Genomic DNA, 18353 nt, shown 5'->3' with positions numbered 1-18353 from the left:
ATAGAAATCCTTGCACAGATGCTGTGAACAAACAAAAATTGTGGTTGCCAAACAAAGTGTTGGAAGTCAAATCTGTACTACATTTTCTTCAAAATCTTCTTAAAAGCCTTAGCATCCCCCCCATGCTACCAGAGGAGACTCTCATTTGATGTCTGTAAATTCTGCCATTAGGAAAAAAAAGACATTGTTTCACATCAGCAGAAAAACATTTCTTTTGCTGTCTGATCGTATATGCAGACTCTGATCTGAAAAATATACCATAACGTCAGTGTGATTTTTCTAATGGCATGGCCTGATGAACTGGGCGTTTGAGGATTTGCAGCACGCTGGCTTTGATCTCAGCTTAAGTCGTCTCCAGATGTTTAAAGACTAAAAGAAGGGAAGACTTTTTAAAAGTTCATTCAAATGACTTTTGAATCCACAGACCAAAGAGAATATGGACTGTTTACAACAAGCTATATATAGTGTCCATTAAACTGGTGACATAATGCTAATGGAGAACAAAGCTGTAATACATCTCATTTGACTGATCTCAACCCAGCCTGAGGTTTTAAATGGAGTTAAATTAATTTCAATAGTACCATGTGATTGACTGGCAAAATGTACCAATTAAAAAAAAAGAGAAAAAATCATGCAAATAAAAAAAAGTTTAAAAAAAATTAAAGAGGGAAAAATGGCTAAAGTTACCTGAGAGATATTTGAAATGTCTTTCACATTGGCTAAACTTTCAGATGTTTAATGTTTTCATGCAGGGGGAAGTATTAAATTACAAAAACCTCTCAAATTTGCTGAACAATTTATTAAAAATTCATTATATATATAAAAAAGCACATTTTAAAGTCAACATGTTTTTTGTTTGGCTTTTTTTTTTATTATGGATAATGAAAACAGGTCTCTTCCATTTAATGAAAGAACATGAACAAGGAAAAGGAAATAAAAATTAACTCAAAATAAGACCAAGAACATGATTTGAGAAATTAGCTCAATTCAGAGTTAATGTTGACTTTAAAAACACTGTGCTTTGTAAAAAAAAAAAAAATACAAAAACATTTGATTTGTTTTCTCTTGATTTTATTTCCAAAGCAATAAATCAAAGTTAATCTGAACCACAATACATTTTTTCCAACACAAAGAAATCTCCTGATCCATAGAGTACGTTAAACCATGGAAAATAACTTCAACTAAATTCAGAAATAACTCTGTGCGAAAAAGGGAAAACAATTTCTGTAAACAGCACGGTAAACAAATCTTCATATTTACCAATAGTTTAGGGTGCAAAATATCGTCATCTTTAGCCGTTTTCGTGTAATACTCATAATGTGAATTGCATCACATTTCACCAAGTACTCTACAGCACGACCTCAGTTAATACTTTGCCAATTTTGATGATAAACATACAATGCGACATACTGCCAGCAATATAGGCAACACCATCACTTTAAAAGTGTCAGTGGAGACGATCTTTGCACTCGATGCGTGTGCGTGGGTATGCGTTTAGTGAGTGTATACTTGGTTTTTTGAAACGTCAGACCACAAGTTCATAAGAGGGGCTAAAGCAACCCTCCCCCCCTTTAAGAACAAGTAACATACAAGGTCCTAAACACCACCATGTTAAAACTACTGCATTATGTAGGAGCTAGTGCAATTCAGACAGGTCTGGGATCAGTCGCAGCAGGCACGTAGCTACACATAGAGACACAAAGGAGCGGAGGGGCAGATCCTTTAAGGCCATTTCTCAAATGACGCCCAAAGTAAACAGCACAGCGAAGTCCATTTTCTTCTTTAGCACTGCGGTTTGAACTAGCTCCTCCATCGTGTCTCTGGTAAGAGTGAGTGAAGAGGGGGCAAAAAGGAGGGGGAAGTAGGGCTCGGTGGGGTAGTTGCCTCCTCATGCGTTTTGTTCTAAGAAGTCTGAGGGCAAAGGTCAGGACTGTTTTAGCCGTTTCCTAGGCAGACCAAAAGGGGTGCACTGGGCTGATGCGAGAGCGCGGAATGCCTCGGCTACTAAGTGAGGATGGGACTGAATCATCGCTTTCCAACCCGCAGTCTCCATTATGTCTGCAGCATGACTGCAAAAGAGCAAAAACAAGCCTCAAGGTTCTTATCTATAAATGACATAACATTCATTATACACTGATGAAATGAGTAAAAATAATCTGGGATTTTTATTAATTCAGTGAAATCATGCTAATTAAAAGGAATGTTCTGGGTTCAAAACAAGTTAAGCTCTACTCACAGCATCTGTGGCATGTGGTTTGGAAAAATAAATATCACATCTAGAGTACAGTAATGGTGCAAAATGATCCGGTGAATATAAATATTTTATATAAAAGTTTGAAGTCATTTTTTAAAACAAATTAATACTTTTATTCAGCAAGCATGCATTAAACTAATCAAAAGTAACAGCAGAGATTTATAGTGTTTCAGAAGACTTCTGTCAAATTAATGTTGTTCTTTTAACTTCACCAAAGAACCCTAATTTTTTTGTCCTGAAATTAATCAGCACAACTGTTTTCAACATTGATTAGAAATGTTTTAAAAATCAGCATATTAGACTTTTTTGAAGGATCATGGATAATTTTTGAGGGTTTTTTGAATGCACTGAAGGATCAGGATCACAGGAATAAATTACATTTTAAAATATATATTAAAACAGAAAACAAGTTATTTTAAATTCTAATAATATTTCACAATATTACAGTTTTAATGTATTTTTGATCAAATAAATGACTTGAGAGACTTCTTTCAAAAACATTAAAAATATATATATATAAAAATATATATATATATATATAAAATTTGTTTTTATTTTTTTTAATTCACTGTAATACACTAGCTCTGCTTACTGCTTACTTCTTACTGCTTTAGTTTTTATTATTTAAGCTGTAATGTTGTCTGAGTGGTGAGATTACTGGGAACCCATAACCAGAGGTTCAACTGCCTGTAACAAAGTTGTTCTTGTGGGTATTTTGCATGATAATAAATAAAAGTATGCTACAGATGCTGTTGATAGTGTTTAGATATCGTTGAACCCAGATTATTCCTTTCTAAAGTGCAATACAATAAGAGTTGTCATGCGTTTTTGTGCAAGGTAAAATCCTCACAGGCTGTGAATCATTTCATTTTACAGGTATCTTAGTCACATAATTACAGATGTGTAGGGTGCTTTTTATTTGCAAAAGACTTTGGGAGATTGTAACATGTTAGCACACATACTTGCTATTCCAGTTCTTCCCATCTTTACAGCCCAGCTGTCTAAGAACACTGCATCTGAGGAAAGAGCACAGAGCAGAATTCACACAGAGCTCCCAGAATGCACTGGAGCTATGGCTGTCACTATTAGGACAAACTAAGATTTAACAGGTGATTTACTGTCAAACAAATAAATGCAATTAATATAGTTGTCAGCTCTGCTTTTAATCAGCCATTTAAAGCCAAAAAAGATTCTTTAAACAAAGATGATAATTTTATTATTGTTATTTATCATATATATATATATAAAATGTTTTTTTTTTTTTTTTTTTTAAATGTTAAAATATGTTGGTCCATTTTAGATAATCCACCTCTCACACTGTTTTTTTTTTTTAAACCCTTCATTATTGATGATTATTTTTATAATATATGTATTGCATTTTCACTCTAAATTCTCCCATCATGAATCCTTTTAAGACAGCCCAGTTAAACTCGTGAGGCATTAAATGTGCAAATATTTGCAAGGTAAATAAAATTATGTTTTAAGTGTTCAGTAAACACAAATTGTAAAGTGTACAAAGGAATTTTTAGGATTAAATGATTATGAGTGTTTGTACTTGCCTATTAATGAAGTCTATGGCTTGTGCTTTCAGCTGCTCTGCGCTGTGCAGGTCAGCCAGAATGAGGATGTCGGCCACATTTTCTACAGACAAACTGTTACAGAGAGCCTCCTCACATAGTACCTTTAATCTTTCCAGAGCATACTAAAGAGAAAAAGAAACAGACAGCAGGTAGCAGATAGCACAACAGTAGCATGAACACAAAACAAAAGCGCCTGTCCTTCAATGCAGGAAGATCAAGAGTCTCCTACCTTGTCTGCAGCAGCTAACAGGTTGTCGGCCATTTTCTCCAGGTTAGGAGCTTTACCAGTGTAAATAAATACCATCATTTCCCTAAATACATCCGGTTCCACATCACTGATGTCCACACGGTTCTGCAATAGGGTTGAGAAAATTTAAAACCTAATCTGGTTTAGAATTACAAAATTCTCTAAAATTACAAAATATTAAGAAATATTGCAAAATATTAACTGCAGCTTTATGGTAAACATGGCAAGATTTATAAAACAGTATATTAAAAATAAAAATAGAAAAAAATATAAGAAACAGAAGAATAAAAAAGCTAAATAAAAAAAAATTAAAAAAAAGTATAGATAGATTTTATAGAATTTATAAAACAAAACGTTTCAAAATAAATACTTTTTTTAATAAAAATTATTTAATAAAATAAAAAAATACTAATATATGTATATATGTTTGTGTGTATATACATATATATGTGCGTGTGTGTGTAAAAACATATGTACGTGTGTGTAATAAAATATGACAATATCTCAGAGTTAAACTGTCAGACAAAATTAATCTATTTATATATATTTATATATATATATATATATATATATATATATATATATATATGTGTGTATATAAATTTATATATTAGATAGAAGATTTTTTTTATAAAAATTGTTTAATAAAATAAAAAAAAAAAATACTAAAAAAAAAATATATATATATTATATATTATGACTACTACTATTCCAAAATGTGGTAAATAGTAATTCTAAAACCAAGAGTAGGTCTGTGCAAATTTCTTCATTTTTTTTTCCACTTACTTTTTTACTCTCCTCCATTTTGTGTTCAAACATGGCATTGAATACTGGCGACCTCGCTGTCAAAGGAAACATGAATCATCAGTTTCAAGTGAATCATATGCGCGTTAAGTACTGCCAAATTCATCACGTGCCTCATTATCATTTCACTGAACATTCTCTATTGTCTGTGCAGCTTGTCTTTTTAGCAAGGCAAAATCTGGGTCTACCCCAAGCATCTGTCAATGCTGTGTTTGGATGACTAAGCTCACCTGCCAGTATGGATTTGTGCGCTTTGAACTCTTGCCCTCCTACGAACAAGCTGCAGTCTGTGAACCTAGAGCCTTCCCACAGGTTACCCAGGTCGTCGGAAAGCTGACACTCTGGAACCTTCAGCATGTTTGTGTTCGACTGGCCAGAGATGTTTACGGAGTCCTGGACCACACTCACCTAAACAAATGAGTCATTGGTTTGAAGCAAGGACATTATTACAGCAAAACATTTAGTATACATGAAACGGTACATGATACCGTACCTCACAGAACAGAGTGAGCTTGTCATCAGGAAGAAGTCCGTTAGCTTCATCCAGCAAGAAATCTCTCCTGATGAACTTCTTGAAGCCCCAGTCCTTTCCCTGGACGAAGCGGTAGGCTCTTTGGCTTTCTGAAGTGTGAGGAGAAAACAGAAGCACAAATACAAATAAAACATTTAGTTACTCCACACAACCAAACTCAATCCTCTGAGCAGCCAGAAAACTCTTACCCATGGCTTTAGTTTCTTCTCTTTTGGCGTTCAGTAAAGAAAACTTGAACTTTGCTCTCACTTCACTTTTTGGGCAACTGACAAGCAATAAGTACAGAGAGAGATAATCTTTACTCTCATCATCCAGACCCTTTGGGTTCACTCGCAAACACCTACAGAAAAAAGAAAAGAAAAAGTGTGTTATAAAAAGATATATATATATATAGGGGGGGGGGTGACGAGATTTCTCGAGTAAGTGACGAGATGACTGACAAGACCATGGCAGAGAATTAATTGCACAACAGAGCCTAATGTCTTATCTTGTAGAATGCGTGCTCAGCACTGCCGCTCCCTATTTAAAAAGTAAGCGTGATCCTGAAAGCGAAACGCGAGCGTGCATTCAAACAAAAAAAAACAAATACAATTTTTATTTCTATGATCAACTTGTCAAAAGGAGTTCAGTTAGGAGATCAAAAGTTGTTGTCATCATATACACACACATATACATACACTTTAAAATAAAAAAATAATTAAATTTCTTAATTTAAAAACAAAGTTTGGAAAATAAAGCATGTATCCATATGCAGTCAAATGCAAATATAAAAATATTTATAGATTTTTTTTTTTTTTAAACCAATTCAATAGCATGAACAACACTGCCTCTGAACAACCACCTATAACCACACAATTCTGTAATTTGGCAACTAAATAAGTTATATGAATAAAATGTGATTTTATTGTTTCTTTAGCAAATTTTTTGTCTGGAAATAGCCATCGTAGAAGCAGTCACACTGCAGGACTGTGATTAAAAACGTCTGATATTGCCAAAACTTCATCGTACACTAGGATTCATCGTAAAAGCAATTAATCAACTGTTAGTGACAAAAGAAATCTTTTGCGTTCTCCGAAATTTGTCCCAGACGGCTCAGTGTAAACCCAACCTCAATCAAAATGGGCCACAGTGCTTTCACAGACAATGATTTTTGGAAAGGTCAAAGCTGTATTTGTGCGCGTATGTGAGTGTGTTTGGTTGGGCAGGATGGTGGGGCATTAGAGAGAAGAATTAAGAGGCCACTTGAGAGCTATCGACAACACTCAGAACACGGTGAAACTCACCATTTCATCTTATCGTTGGGGCCTGAGGAGAAGGTCGAGCTCCTCACAACTTCTCCCATCTCCTCCCGACAGAAGCTGAAGTTGTTAATCGTCCACATGTAAGAAAACTTCACGACTTTTACCTGTTGATAAAAAAAAACAAAAAAAACACAGGGACATTGATGACTCGCAACTCAGAACGGTTCTCTTTCCATTCACTCTGTCTCTCTCACCTGTGTATAACACCAGCTCTCCGCCACAGGTCCTGATGTCATTTCCCCTGGGGGAGGGGGTGTGGGAACCCGTGACATGGCCTGCTTTCACCCTTCCACGTCCCTGATTTAGCTCACTGCTCGGCCTACACACACAAAAATCAAGACACAACTGCAGTCAAAACAGGTCAATGAGTCAATATGATTTCCCAATATGAGAACTGGTTACAATCACAAGGCAGCTCTCTCAAATGTCTATAAATAATCACAACTGAGGTAACACTATTAGGTCAAAGTTTATATATAGTGGTTGCTAACATAAACATTCAATCATAATTTGGTTTGTATTCTACTAAGAAACTAGATTTTTGCATTTTCTGAAAAAGCAAAACTCACCACCAAATTTACAATTATTCATTTAGCAGACGCTTTTATCCAAAGCGACTTATAAATGAACACAACAGACCACAATGATTTTTCTAGTGTTTCTAGGTGGTTTCTAGAGTGTTCTGGGATATGTGGCTCACGTCCTTCCTACAATGTAAGTCTATTGGATTTTTTTTGGACCATTTTATCATTTGCCAAGAAAAACTCCTAAGAATGATCACTTAGAAAAGTCGCTACTGTTCAAAAGTTTGCGGTATGTATTTTATATTTTTTAAAAAGTCTCTTATGCTCACCAAGGCTGCAGTTATTTGATCAAAAATACAGTAAAAACAGTAATATTATTAAATATTATTACAATTTGAAATAACTACTTTATATTTTAATACATTTTAAAATATAATTTATTCCTCTGATGGCATATCTGAATTTTCAGCTTCATTACTCCAGTCTTTAGTGTCACATGATCCTTTAAAAATCATTCTAATATGCTGATTTGATGCTCAAAAACATTTCTTATTATTATCAATGTTGTGCTGCTTAATATTTTTGTGGTAAAAACATTTTTCAGGATTCTTTCATGAACAGAAAGTTCAAAAGAACAGCATTTATTTTTAAATAGATTTTTTTGTCAAGTCAAACAAGTAAAACAAGTTACTTTTGATCAATTTAATGCATCCTTGCAGAATAATGTTCTCAACCATATTGCAGAATAAAAGTATTCATTTCTTTAAAAAACAAAAATCTTTCTGACAGTCTTTTTAACAGTAGTGTAGATGGCAAAGTGTAATACTTATAAGGGCTTCGAAAAAGAACCAATATTAATAGAAATAACTGTAATGGCAAAAACTGAGCAATATAGGAGGTCATTGAGAATGTATAGTCAAATAATACCTTGTGTTCAGAGATCAGCAGGCTGTGTTTCCATGTCATCCCTGGGCTCAAGCTCAGAGACACAGCCGTCAGAGTGACTGGAAATAATGACTAGCAGTGCATACTGACCTCAGCCTCTAAACAAGCCATCCTAAACACAGACACAGAATTAACCTTGCATCCATGTCATGAAAATCAGCAAAACTTTAACTTATTAACTTGGAATGAAAAACAAAAGAACATACAGTACTTCCAGAATACTCAGAACAAAATCAATCTACAGCATTTGTTGCATAATGTAGATTAGATTTAGCACAGAACACAACTTGTCCCTTAGTTCGCAAAAACCGCAAATAGAGAAAGCAAGCAATGCCAGCATCCTGAGGGTTAAACAACCAAAATGTGAAGCTGTTATTTTCTGTAATTCTTCCATGCATTCTTTGTATATATGGAGGTGGGACTGCTTTTCTAAATTAAATCAACTGCTAGTTATTAGTCAGCTAAGTAATATCTGTGAATGTTGCCAGAAAATGAACAGGTGTGAATAAAGATGAATGATTTGGATGATTTCTGGCTGTTTTTCTTCACCAGTCATGGTGAACAGATTATGACCGGCCTTACACCATGATGACAAAACAAAAAAATTGGAAGGAACTAGTACACAGACAAGGTCAGTAAGCAACTGTATCACTAATATCTTGAGGCTATGCATTTTAATATTATTTCCTGGCCCTGTTTACTTCCATTGTATAGAGTTATTTATTGATTATTTACTGTAGTAATCAGCAATATGTTATGTCAACTGAGCTTAACTTGTATTGGATGAAACGAATCAATGTGCCAGCTGAATTCACCAATCTCTACAATCAAGTCTTCATTTAACTAATTTACACTTAATAACTGACCTTATGAAAACACACACTCACCTCAGTAAGAATGCTGAATCTCACTTGTGGGAGTTTTGCGAGCCTTCCAGAGCGGAAAGCTTGGCAGATGAGGGTGGTTCAGTGGGATGCCACTCTCAGCAGAGACTCAATGAACCCTGGCAGGAATAACTGGATTTTAACACCACATCTACACTGGCACTGCATCAAGTTCAGTCTTTGCAGCCCACATTTCTGACTATAGACTATTGACATCATAACGCTGATATGGCCAGATTTGAGTCGGGTGAACGAGACAATCTAGAACTAAATAAAAAAACGAGTTGTGTTTATGAACGTTCTGTTGACAAGTGAAATGCACAACCCCCATAAAATGCAGCAATAAATGCAAAGGGCATTATGATGTTTGATAACTGATTTAGAGAACAGGAACACACACAAGCCAATTGTAAAACAGTTTAAGAGACTATGAAATCAAAAACATACACACAAAAAAAATGTTGAGGAAAGAACTTTCTGAAAAGTACTTTTTAAAAATATTGCACTGCCCTTATGGTCAACAATGGATGGCTGAAACGATGACAACAGATATAGTGGCAGTACAATGATATGCACATACCATAGCTGAAATTAAACTAACATTTATTTTACAGAGTATTTAAGAAAAATGGGATGAAAGAAATTGATCGTTTTTACACTAATAGGGCTGCAAATAAATTTTGAAAATTAATAACTTAAAACAAATAGGAACTACTTTTGTTTACTGGTCAAGTGGACGAATAATTATTGGCCGAAGCAAATTATCTATTAAAAAAACAAAACAAACAAACAAACAAAAAAACCTCATGATTATTGTTGTTGTACCAGCCTTCGGCCACCACTCTAGACATTGTTAGCAAAAAAGTCTCGATTTAGAAGCTTTGTTTTCATTTTTTGTTATATAAAATAAACAGCATATAAAATAATATATTGATAATGAATATCTGAAAGATGGTTCTAGATTTAATGAGTCGTCGAGTTGTCGATCAGAATAACTGGAAATCGGCAAGTCCGAAAGAGTCGATTCTCGATTGTTAACATGTTCATTACGAATAAGTAGTTGAGAACCGCTCGAAACGATTGTGAATCGCGAACAAATCGTTCAATTAGGCTTTGTGAACCAAATCAATCAATTCACTGAAAAGATTCGACTCTAAGAAACGATTCGTTCGTTCGCGAATCGGACATCGCTGTAACGCGCTACAATATCAGCCCCATCCGCCCCAAGTTTTGGTTATAAATCGATATCCGTGTTTCTTACCGCGTTCGAACAAGTTTGTACATACATATAAGCGCCGAACACTTGTCGTCTTTCTGGTATATCCGCTTGCTGTGCAACTGACGCGGAAAACGAAGAGAAAAAGAGTCAAGGAAACCAAGTTAGCCGACCAAGGCTCGTCTCGTTTGGCCTAAATTTCATGCACGGCCCAAACAAGAGACAGAACCATAACAAAGCCCAGCCAACAATGTTGCTTTAAGGCCGAAACAAAGAAAGATCATTCTACTAAACCCCGCACGTATCTGATTTGTTTGTCCCAAAGCAGCACATAATGGTGTAGATCGAGTAAGCATCTGTCTTTGTGTCAGTGCGCAGAGCGGTGGTTAAAATACAAGAAAAAATAATTTTACAAACCTCTTAGACACTCCGCATCACAGACATAGAAACACGGTACGATATGTGACCTGAGTGAGTCGTAGAAAGAATTTTGTGCGAAACGAGTGAACTTTTGAGCCTTTCTCTACAGATAAGGGGTGTTTTTCTCTCTCTGTCTCTCATAGCGCTGCCTGCGCTTCAGCTCTGTGCAGGCGCACTGCGCATGCGCACAGAACTTCCTCTCAAACCATCTGTTCTAATAACAAGCACAGTTAGTTTGCAGCGTACACTAAATCCTAATGGCTAGAAATGCGATTCGCCACTACTGATGGAGTAATTATCGTTGTTGTTTTTAATTAGTTTGGCTGCCATTACTTAGATAAGACAGTACATTTTATGATGCACTGCAAAGTTAATCTCAGCTCCATATAGGCACTAGCAGTTTCCATGAAGTGGGGCAAAAAAGTATGAAATGAAGATATAGATATAATAGAATAAACCTATAATATATAGGTACTTTATCACATACAATATGTGACATTATGTTATATACACCATGTGGTCTAAGCCTACATTTTTGTAACAGTCTAGAAACTACCTAAAAAATTATTGGGATTTGTATGACAAAATCCAGTTACTCTTTTAAGGATGTATAGGCCTATATATATATGAAAAGGCATGACTATCCAGTTCCCCCTTAACCACATAACCTAACGGGACTGAAGTGTCACTAGGGCTGAGTCAAATTATATTTTCTCCTACTTCATCATTATATACTCTTGGCACGTTGATCGGTATCACGTCTGTGAGACTGAATGAGATGCCTCACAATATATATCATCGTTTGATATCACGGGAGAAGATAACAGTATTTTTGCAGGGGCTGTTGTAATGGTAATGATCCTCAACAAATCCAGGCTATCACTCAATGAAATATGAAAGGCAGTTCCTTTAAGCCAGGGGAGATATACATGGAAATAATAACAGATGAAAAAGTGACTTGCCAATTTGAATGATTTAAAAAAAAAAAAAACTATTATTTCTGATGTGAGCTCATCGTCTGTGAATTAAAAGCTGTCTCACTTGCTTCATTACCATGACAAAACCTGAGTCTCAATGCCCTGTGACCTGCTGCATGGCACTATCTGTGTTTGAAACTAAGAGGATTATCAACTAAATGAAAAAGATGAGAGTGGATGAACTGGTATTTGTGTGGAAAAATATTCTATTATCAAACGCAGATGAAAGTTTAATAAAAGGCTTTTATAATTCAGTGTCATTGGTAAAATGTAGATCTGGATTGTAACAGCCATGCATACAAATCATTTTATAGAAAAATACAAAGGGGCTTTTAATAAACAACTACAAAGTCTTGCAACTTTTAGTCATGATGATCTTGGTTTACACTATAAAATGTTAGTAATTTAAAAAAAAAAAAAAATTAAAAATACTAAATCTTTTAATTACACTGTAAAAAAAAAAAAATCTTATTTGTTATTACAACATTTTTAGTCAAATCAACTTATCAATTTCTAGTCAAATCAACTTAGATTCACCAATGTTGCTCATATAACACAAAATTTTGAGTTTCTGTTGATTAAACTAATCTATTTGTATTAACCCAAATTTTTAGTTTCAATTAACTTAAAATTTTAAAGCAACCAGTTTACTTACTTTACTTTTTTAAGTTAAACCAACAATAGTTTTTTTTTTTTTTTTTACAGTAGTTAACTATAAAAATATATACATTTTTTGTATGTAAAAATCATTTTAAATTACAATTAAAGTCAATATGAAATAAAACTTCTATTTTCTAAATGCAAATTATTGATATTATTGTCAATCATTTATGCAAGCATGTTTTTTATTACTTTTTTTAACCTGTAATTTTTAATCATAATATCATAACTTGATCTTACGCTGAAATGACAGACGACATGCGGGCCTTCTCCAATAATTTAGGGGGAATTTACATGACACTGTTCTATTATCAAACGCAGACGAAAGTTTAATAAAAGGATTTTATAATTCAGTGTCAGTGGTAAAAGGTAGATCTGGATTGTAACAGCCATGCATACAAATCATTATACTGAAAAATACAAAGGGGCTTTTAATAAACAACTACAAAGTGTTTCTACTTTGAGTGATGATGATCCTTGTTTACACTATAAAATGTTAGAAATCTGTTAATTACACTGTAAACATATTTTTTTTCTCTGGTCAGATCATCTTAGATTTACTAATGTTGCTCAGATAACAATATTTTGGGTTTCTGTTGATTAAACTAATCGTTCTTTGTATTAACTTAAATTTTTAGTTTTAATTAACTCAAAATTTTAAAGCAACCAGGTTACTTACTTTTTTAAGTTAAACCAACAATATTTTTTCACAGTAGACTGTAAAAATATAATTTAAGGTAAAGTAAAAAATCATTTTAGATCACAGTTAAAGTCAATGTGAAATATCTATACTTTCTATTTTCTAAATGTGTATTATTGAATCATTTATGCAAGCATTTTTCTTTTTTAGGGCCCGAGCACCGATTTTGTAGGTGGCGCCGATTTTTGTAGGTGGTGATGGTGTGAGGACCCTATTTGCTCGGCCAATTCTTCTTCTTCTCCAAAATGAATAGCATTTTTGAGGGCCTAAACATGCTTGAAAACTCACGAAACTTTGCACACACGTCAGAAGTGGTGAAAATTTACGTCTGATATGGGTTTCAGAATTAGGTGTGGCAAAATGGCTCAATAGCACCACCTACAAAATTTAAATTAAGCGCCCTTCGCGCTTACAGGTATGAAATTCGGTAGACACATGTAACAGCCCAATACCTACAAAAAAGTCCTAGGTGCAAAATCTGAAAACCCAACAGGAAGTGAGATATTTTGACTTTTCTCTGCAAAATATTTGTAGTTTTTGCCATTTCCAGTCCTTTAATGAACTCCTCCTAGAGATTTTATCAGATAAACATCATATTTGGTCAGTTTAATCTAAAGGCCTTTGGGATGTTAAATTGCGAAGATCTTGAATTTTTGCTGAAGGGTGTTTCCGTGGCAGCCTGACAATATTCGATGTTTCGCCACGAAAAACGAAGTTGTTGTAATTCGGGCATACAATGTCGGATCTGCCCTAAACTTCACATGTTTTATTAGAGTCCTGGCCTGAAGACGTCTACATGACAAATATTCAGTTACAGTCATAGTGCCACCTGCAGTCAACAGGAAATTGCATGTTTTACACTGTGATTAACTCCTCATTGAGATTTAACCAGAACAACATCATATTTGGTCAGTCTAACCTTAAGGCCTTAGCGATGTTAAATTGTGAAGATCTTGAGTTTTCACTGAAGGGCGTGTCCGTGGTGGCCTAACAAAGTTTGATGATTCGCCATGAAACAGGAACCTGTTGTAACTCAGGGCATACAATGTCCAACCTGCCCCAAACTTCACATGTGTGATAAGAGTCCTGGCCTGAAGACATGCCAATATTCAGTTAGTCATAGCGCACCCTGCTGGCAACAGGAAATGGCATGCTTTACACTGTAATTCACTCCCAGAAACACATTTCAATATGCCACGAAGTACCAAACATATTAGAAACATGTTAAATCATGCAACACTCTGCTAAGTGCTAATGTGCTAATGTATGCGATTAACGCCACAAAAAAAGAAAGTTGTTATAACTCAGGCATACAATGTCCGATCTGCTCCAAACTTCACATGTTTGATAATAGTCCTGGCCTGAAGACATCTACATGGCAATATTCAGTTACAGACAAAGCGCCACCTGTTGGCAGCAGGAAGTGTGGCACTTTGAAATGAATTTGCCATAATTCTTCTGTATTTACTCGCTTACATGCATGTAGCCCACTGTTCACTCATTTCCTAAGGCCACCGGGTGGTGGTGAGCCCGGGTGCGAGGGCCCTTTCATCACTGCTTGCAGCTTTAATTTCTACTTGTAATTTTTAATCAAAATATAACTTGATCTTCCCTTGAAATGACAGACTTCTCTCTGGAGACGTATGCGGGACTTTTCCAATAATTTAGGATGTGTTTAAAGGATTAGTTGACTTTCAAATGAAAATTACCCCAAGCTTTATTCACCCTCAAGCCATCCTAGGTGTATATGACTTTCTTCTTTCCGATGAACACAATCGGAGAAATATTAATAAATATCCTGATGCATCCGAGCTTTATAATTGCAGTGAGCGAGGATCAATGAGTATGAGCTGAAGAAAGTACTTTCATCCACATCCATCCCTCATAAACGTATTCCAGGGGGTTAATAAAGGCCTTCTGAAGCGAAACGATGCGTTTGTGTAAAAAAAAAAAAAAAAAATCCATATTTAACAAGTTATGAAGTAAAATATCTAGCTTCTGCCAGACCACCTTCCGTATTCAAGTTACGAAGAAATTGTAAACTGCTGTCACGTCAGTTAATTTTTTTTTTCCGTTAGTTGAATAGGGAAGGTGTAGGACATAGCACAAGCTTTCTGAACTGCGAGAGTTTTACACTTTCTTCGTAACTTCGGAAGCTAGATATTTTACTTCATAACTTGTTAAATATGGATATATTTTTTTTACACAAACACATCGCTTTGCTTCCAAAGGTCTTTATTAACCCCCCTGGAGCCGTGTGGAGTATGTTTATGATGTATGGATGTGGATGGAGGCACTTTCTTCAGCTCATACTCGTTGATCCCTATCACTGCCATTATAAAGCTTGGATGCATCAGGATATTTATTAATATCCGATTGTGTTCATCAGAAACAAGAAAGTCATATACACCTAGGATGATTTGAGCGTGACTAAAGCTTGGGGTAATTTTCATTTGAAAGTCAACTAATCCTTTAAATGACACTGTTTGCGATGGAACACGTTTTTTTTTTAGTTTTGCCCGTTCATTTACACGACAATGATGTTATGGGGGAAAATGCAAACCTTTTAAAACTAGTTTCAAAGTGCAAGTTTTTGAAAACGTTATCGTATCCAAATTTGTGAATATGCATGCGTATTACGTGTTCAGTCTATAGATGAGTAGTGTTTCTTTACAAAGTGACATTGCCAACTAGTGGCCTGGCATGCATAATACAATGTTTTTAGTGTTTTTAGTGTTCACGGATCCGTGTGAACAGGGAGCGTTTTGACAACATTGTTATCTGTACGCAAAACTTTTCAAAAAACGCAAAGGAAAAACTTTTCTGTTTTTAGTACATTGTTGTTGTGTAAACCTGCATGCTCACATTCATCTGCCTCCATTTTTGAGTCCCCGCCCTATATTTTTTCTTTTATGATAATCCGTTACACTTGAATGTATGTCACAATGTGGAAGAAAAGATTTGTTGCTAATTCCATTTCATTGCGACTTTAGGCTATATATTTAAGAGACAATACAAAAAGACAATAATAAAATGTACCGTAAAAGTAAATTATTGTTAAAATTCTGTTTTATGTTATTATAAAGCAGAATAGTTCAAGTAGGTTGGTTTTATTATCGCTATCAGTTAATAATATATGGTTATGAACTGCAGCAAAATGTTTTCCAAAATACCCGAAATGCCATTATATTTTACTTTGATTTTTTTTTTGTCAAACACATCTGCCAGTTTTCTTCTCATAGATTAAAAAAGAGAAAGAAACGAAATGAAGGAAGAAACATTAAAGGGACAGAAAAAAGAGAGCCAAAAAAGAAAAAAAGATGATGTTTCTGCACAGTGTGTGTTGAGTTTACCCCTCTAGCTTTCCCAATTATAAGACAGAAATTCCCTGTCAAGGTAGTGGGACACATAAAGGAAAGATGCTTGATCACACTTTTCAGCATCAGTGTTGTTAATATTAGAGTTTAAAAGATTCTATCATAATTGACACTTTTCTTTGATGATAAAAGCACTGATGTTCACACAACTGCTGTTGGCCATTTTCATCAGAATGAAAAGCTGAAATGCTGCATCAAACAGAACATTCTGACTTTAGTATGCAGACACAGATTTCTGACCTGTTTTTGTTATTATCAGTGGTGCATGCGGAAGCAAGCATTTCCACTGCTATTCCAAATATTGATTTGAACAAATTGGTGGAATATAAAATATATATATATATATATATAAAAAAATGTAATTTAGATTTCTGGATCAAATACAGAGTACCGCTGAGCATATTCCTCCAGACTACCTTTTTTATGGTGAATAAAATGTCATTTTTAATTATGCACTACTACTACATTTTTTTTTTCCTGTTTTGACCAAAAACAAAATAGTTCAGCATAGGTTTAGCTGAGCTGGTTTCAGTTGCAGCACGCTCCTACAAAGTCCCCCCCCCCGGCAACTAATGTCTTAAGAACTCCAGAGCTCTTACAGCAGTAATCATCTGTCGTAATTAACTTCATTGTTTGAGTTCTGAATTCTAATCCGGGTAATAGTAATGAGTTTTAAAACCTTTGGCAACAGAGTGAAGGATGGAGAGAGATAGGGGGGAAAGGATAGCGAGAGAAAAGTGATTAACACCCGGTCTACAAGAGGGATTCCACAAAGTCAAACCACACATTTTTGTAGTGAAAGATTCATGCCATCTCTACTTTATAGTTTCCAGTTTCCACAACACAATCATGAGGCCATAAACAGAAATAGAACTCTAAAATTATTATATGACAAAAACAGAATCCTCTCTTAAATGACCCTTTCAAAAAATCTCAAATCCACACTAAATTACACTAACAACTTAAATCGCTCACCAAGACAGTATTCCTGGCTTTTTAAAAACATTTAAAAAATAATAATTATTCAAACTTTTGATCGATAATAGACATGTACATATGCTTGATAGAAGATTGCGCATGTTTTTGATATCAATTTGCATGAGGATTTGTGTATGTATTTGTATTTGTACAGTTTGCATGTGTTAGTGATAGTGCTGTCAAATCGATTAATTGCAATTAATCACATCTAACAGTTTGTTTACATATACATATACATACACACACACATATATGTATACTGTAAATATGTATGTAAATATGTATAAATATATGTATATGAACCTATTCACATGAAAATGCGTATCAATTATACGCGCGTGTAATCTTGTGGAATATAAACGCCAAAATGAGTTTTGACATGCATATAATACGCACTTTATGGCGTATAATATGCACGAACCCCACACCACTAATCCTACCTAAGACTTCCAAGCGTATTATATGCACGCCATAAAGTGCGTATCATATGCACATGAAAAACTGTGTATCATATGCACGCCAAAACTCATTTTGCCATATATATTCCACGATATTACACGTACGTACTATTGATACACATTCTCATGTGATCGGGTTGATAAATATAAATGTGTATACACACACAACTTTTATGTTAGATGCGATTAATCGCGATTAATCGATTTGACAGCACTGTTTGATTTGAGTGCATGTGCATGTTTGCATGTCAGCAAAACGTTCCCCAAGGGTTATTAAAAGGAAGGTCTGCATGTACACCGTTTCATTTTATGTCGGACCCACTCAGGAGATGACCTGTGCTGCCGGCACCTTTATGTGACCATTGAAAATTTATTGAGGTGAAAAGTACCAGGAATGTGTGCAGTGATATAACATTTTATAAAGGTTGGTTTAATGCTTCACCAGTCTTCAGCATATGCCAGCTGTGTACATATCCCATTCTAAGAGAGAGAGAGA

The 18353-nt window shown here is 34.9% G+C and overlaps 1 protein-coding gene across 1 annotated transcript; it reads right to left on the bottom strand.

Annotated features, from left to right (window-relative positions):
• Positions 1-1049: 1049 nt before the first annotated feature.
• spoplb (speckle type BTB/POZ protein like b) lies at positions 1050-10898 on the bottom strand. Its single transcript, XM_051913015.1, has 13 exons — positions 10705-10898; positions 9075-9190; positions 8170-8299; positions 6913-7037; positions 6701-6822; positions 5606-5757; positions 5379-5506; positions 5116-5293; positions 4868-4923; positions 4064-4186; positions 3814-3956; positions 3217-3270; positions 1050-2069 (listed from the first exon to the last, which is right to left on the bottom strand). The coding sequence occupies exons 4-13, from the start codon at positions 6988-6990 to the stop codon at positions 1925-1927; spliced, it is 1179 nt and encodes a 392-aa protein (XP_051768975.1). The 5' UTR covers positions 6991-7037; positions 8170-8299; positions 9075-9190; positions 10705-10898; the 3' UTR covers positions 1050-1924.
• Between the last annotated feature and the right edge of the window lie 7455 nt (positions 10899-18353).

This window comes from Ctenopharyngodon idella, chromosome 11, assembly GCF_019924925.1.
Source record: "Ctenopharyngodon idella isolate HZGC_01 chromosome 11, HZGC01, whole genome shotgun sequence".
Classification (NCBI taxonomy): Eukaryota; Metazoa; Chordata; class Actinopteri; order Cypriniformes; family Xenocyprididae; genus Ctenopharyngodon; species Ctenopharyngodon idella.
Note: the sequence above shows the minus strand (reverse complement) of the source record. Positions and strands in the feature narration are given on the sequence as shown.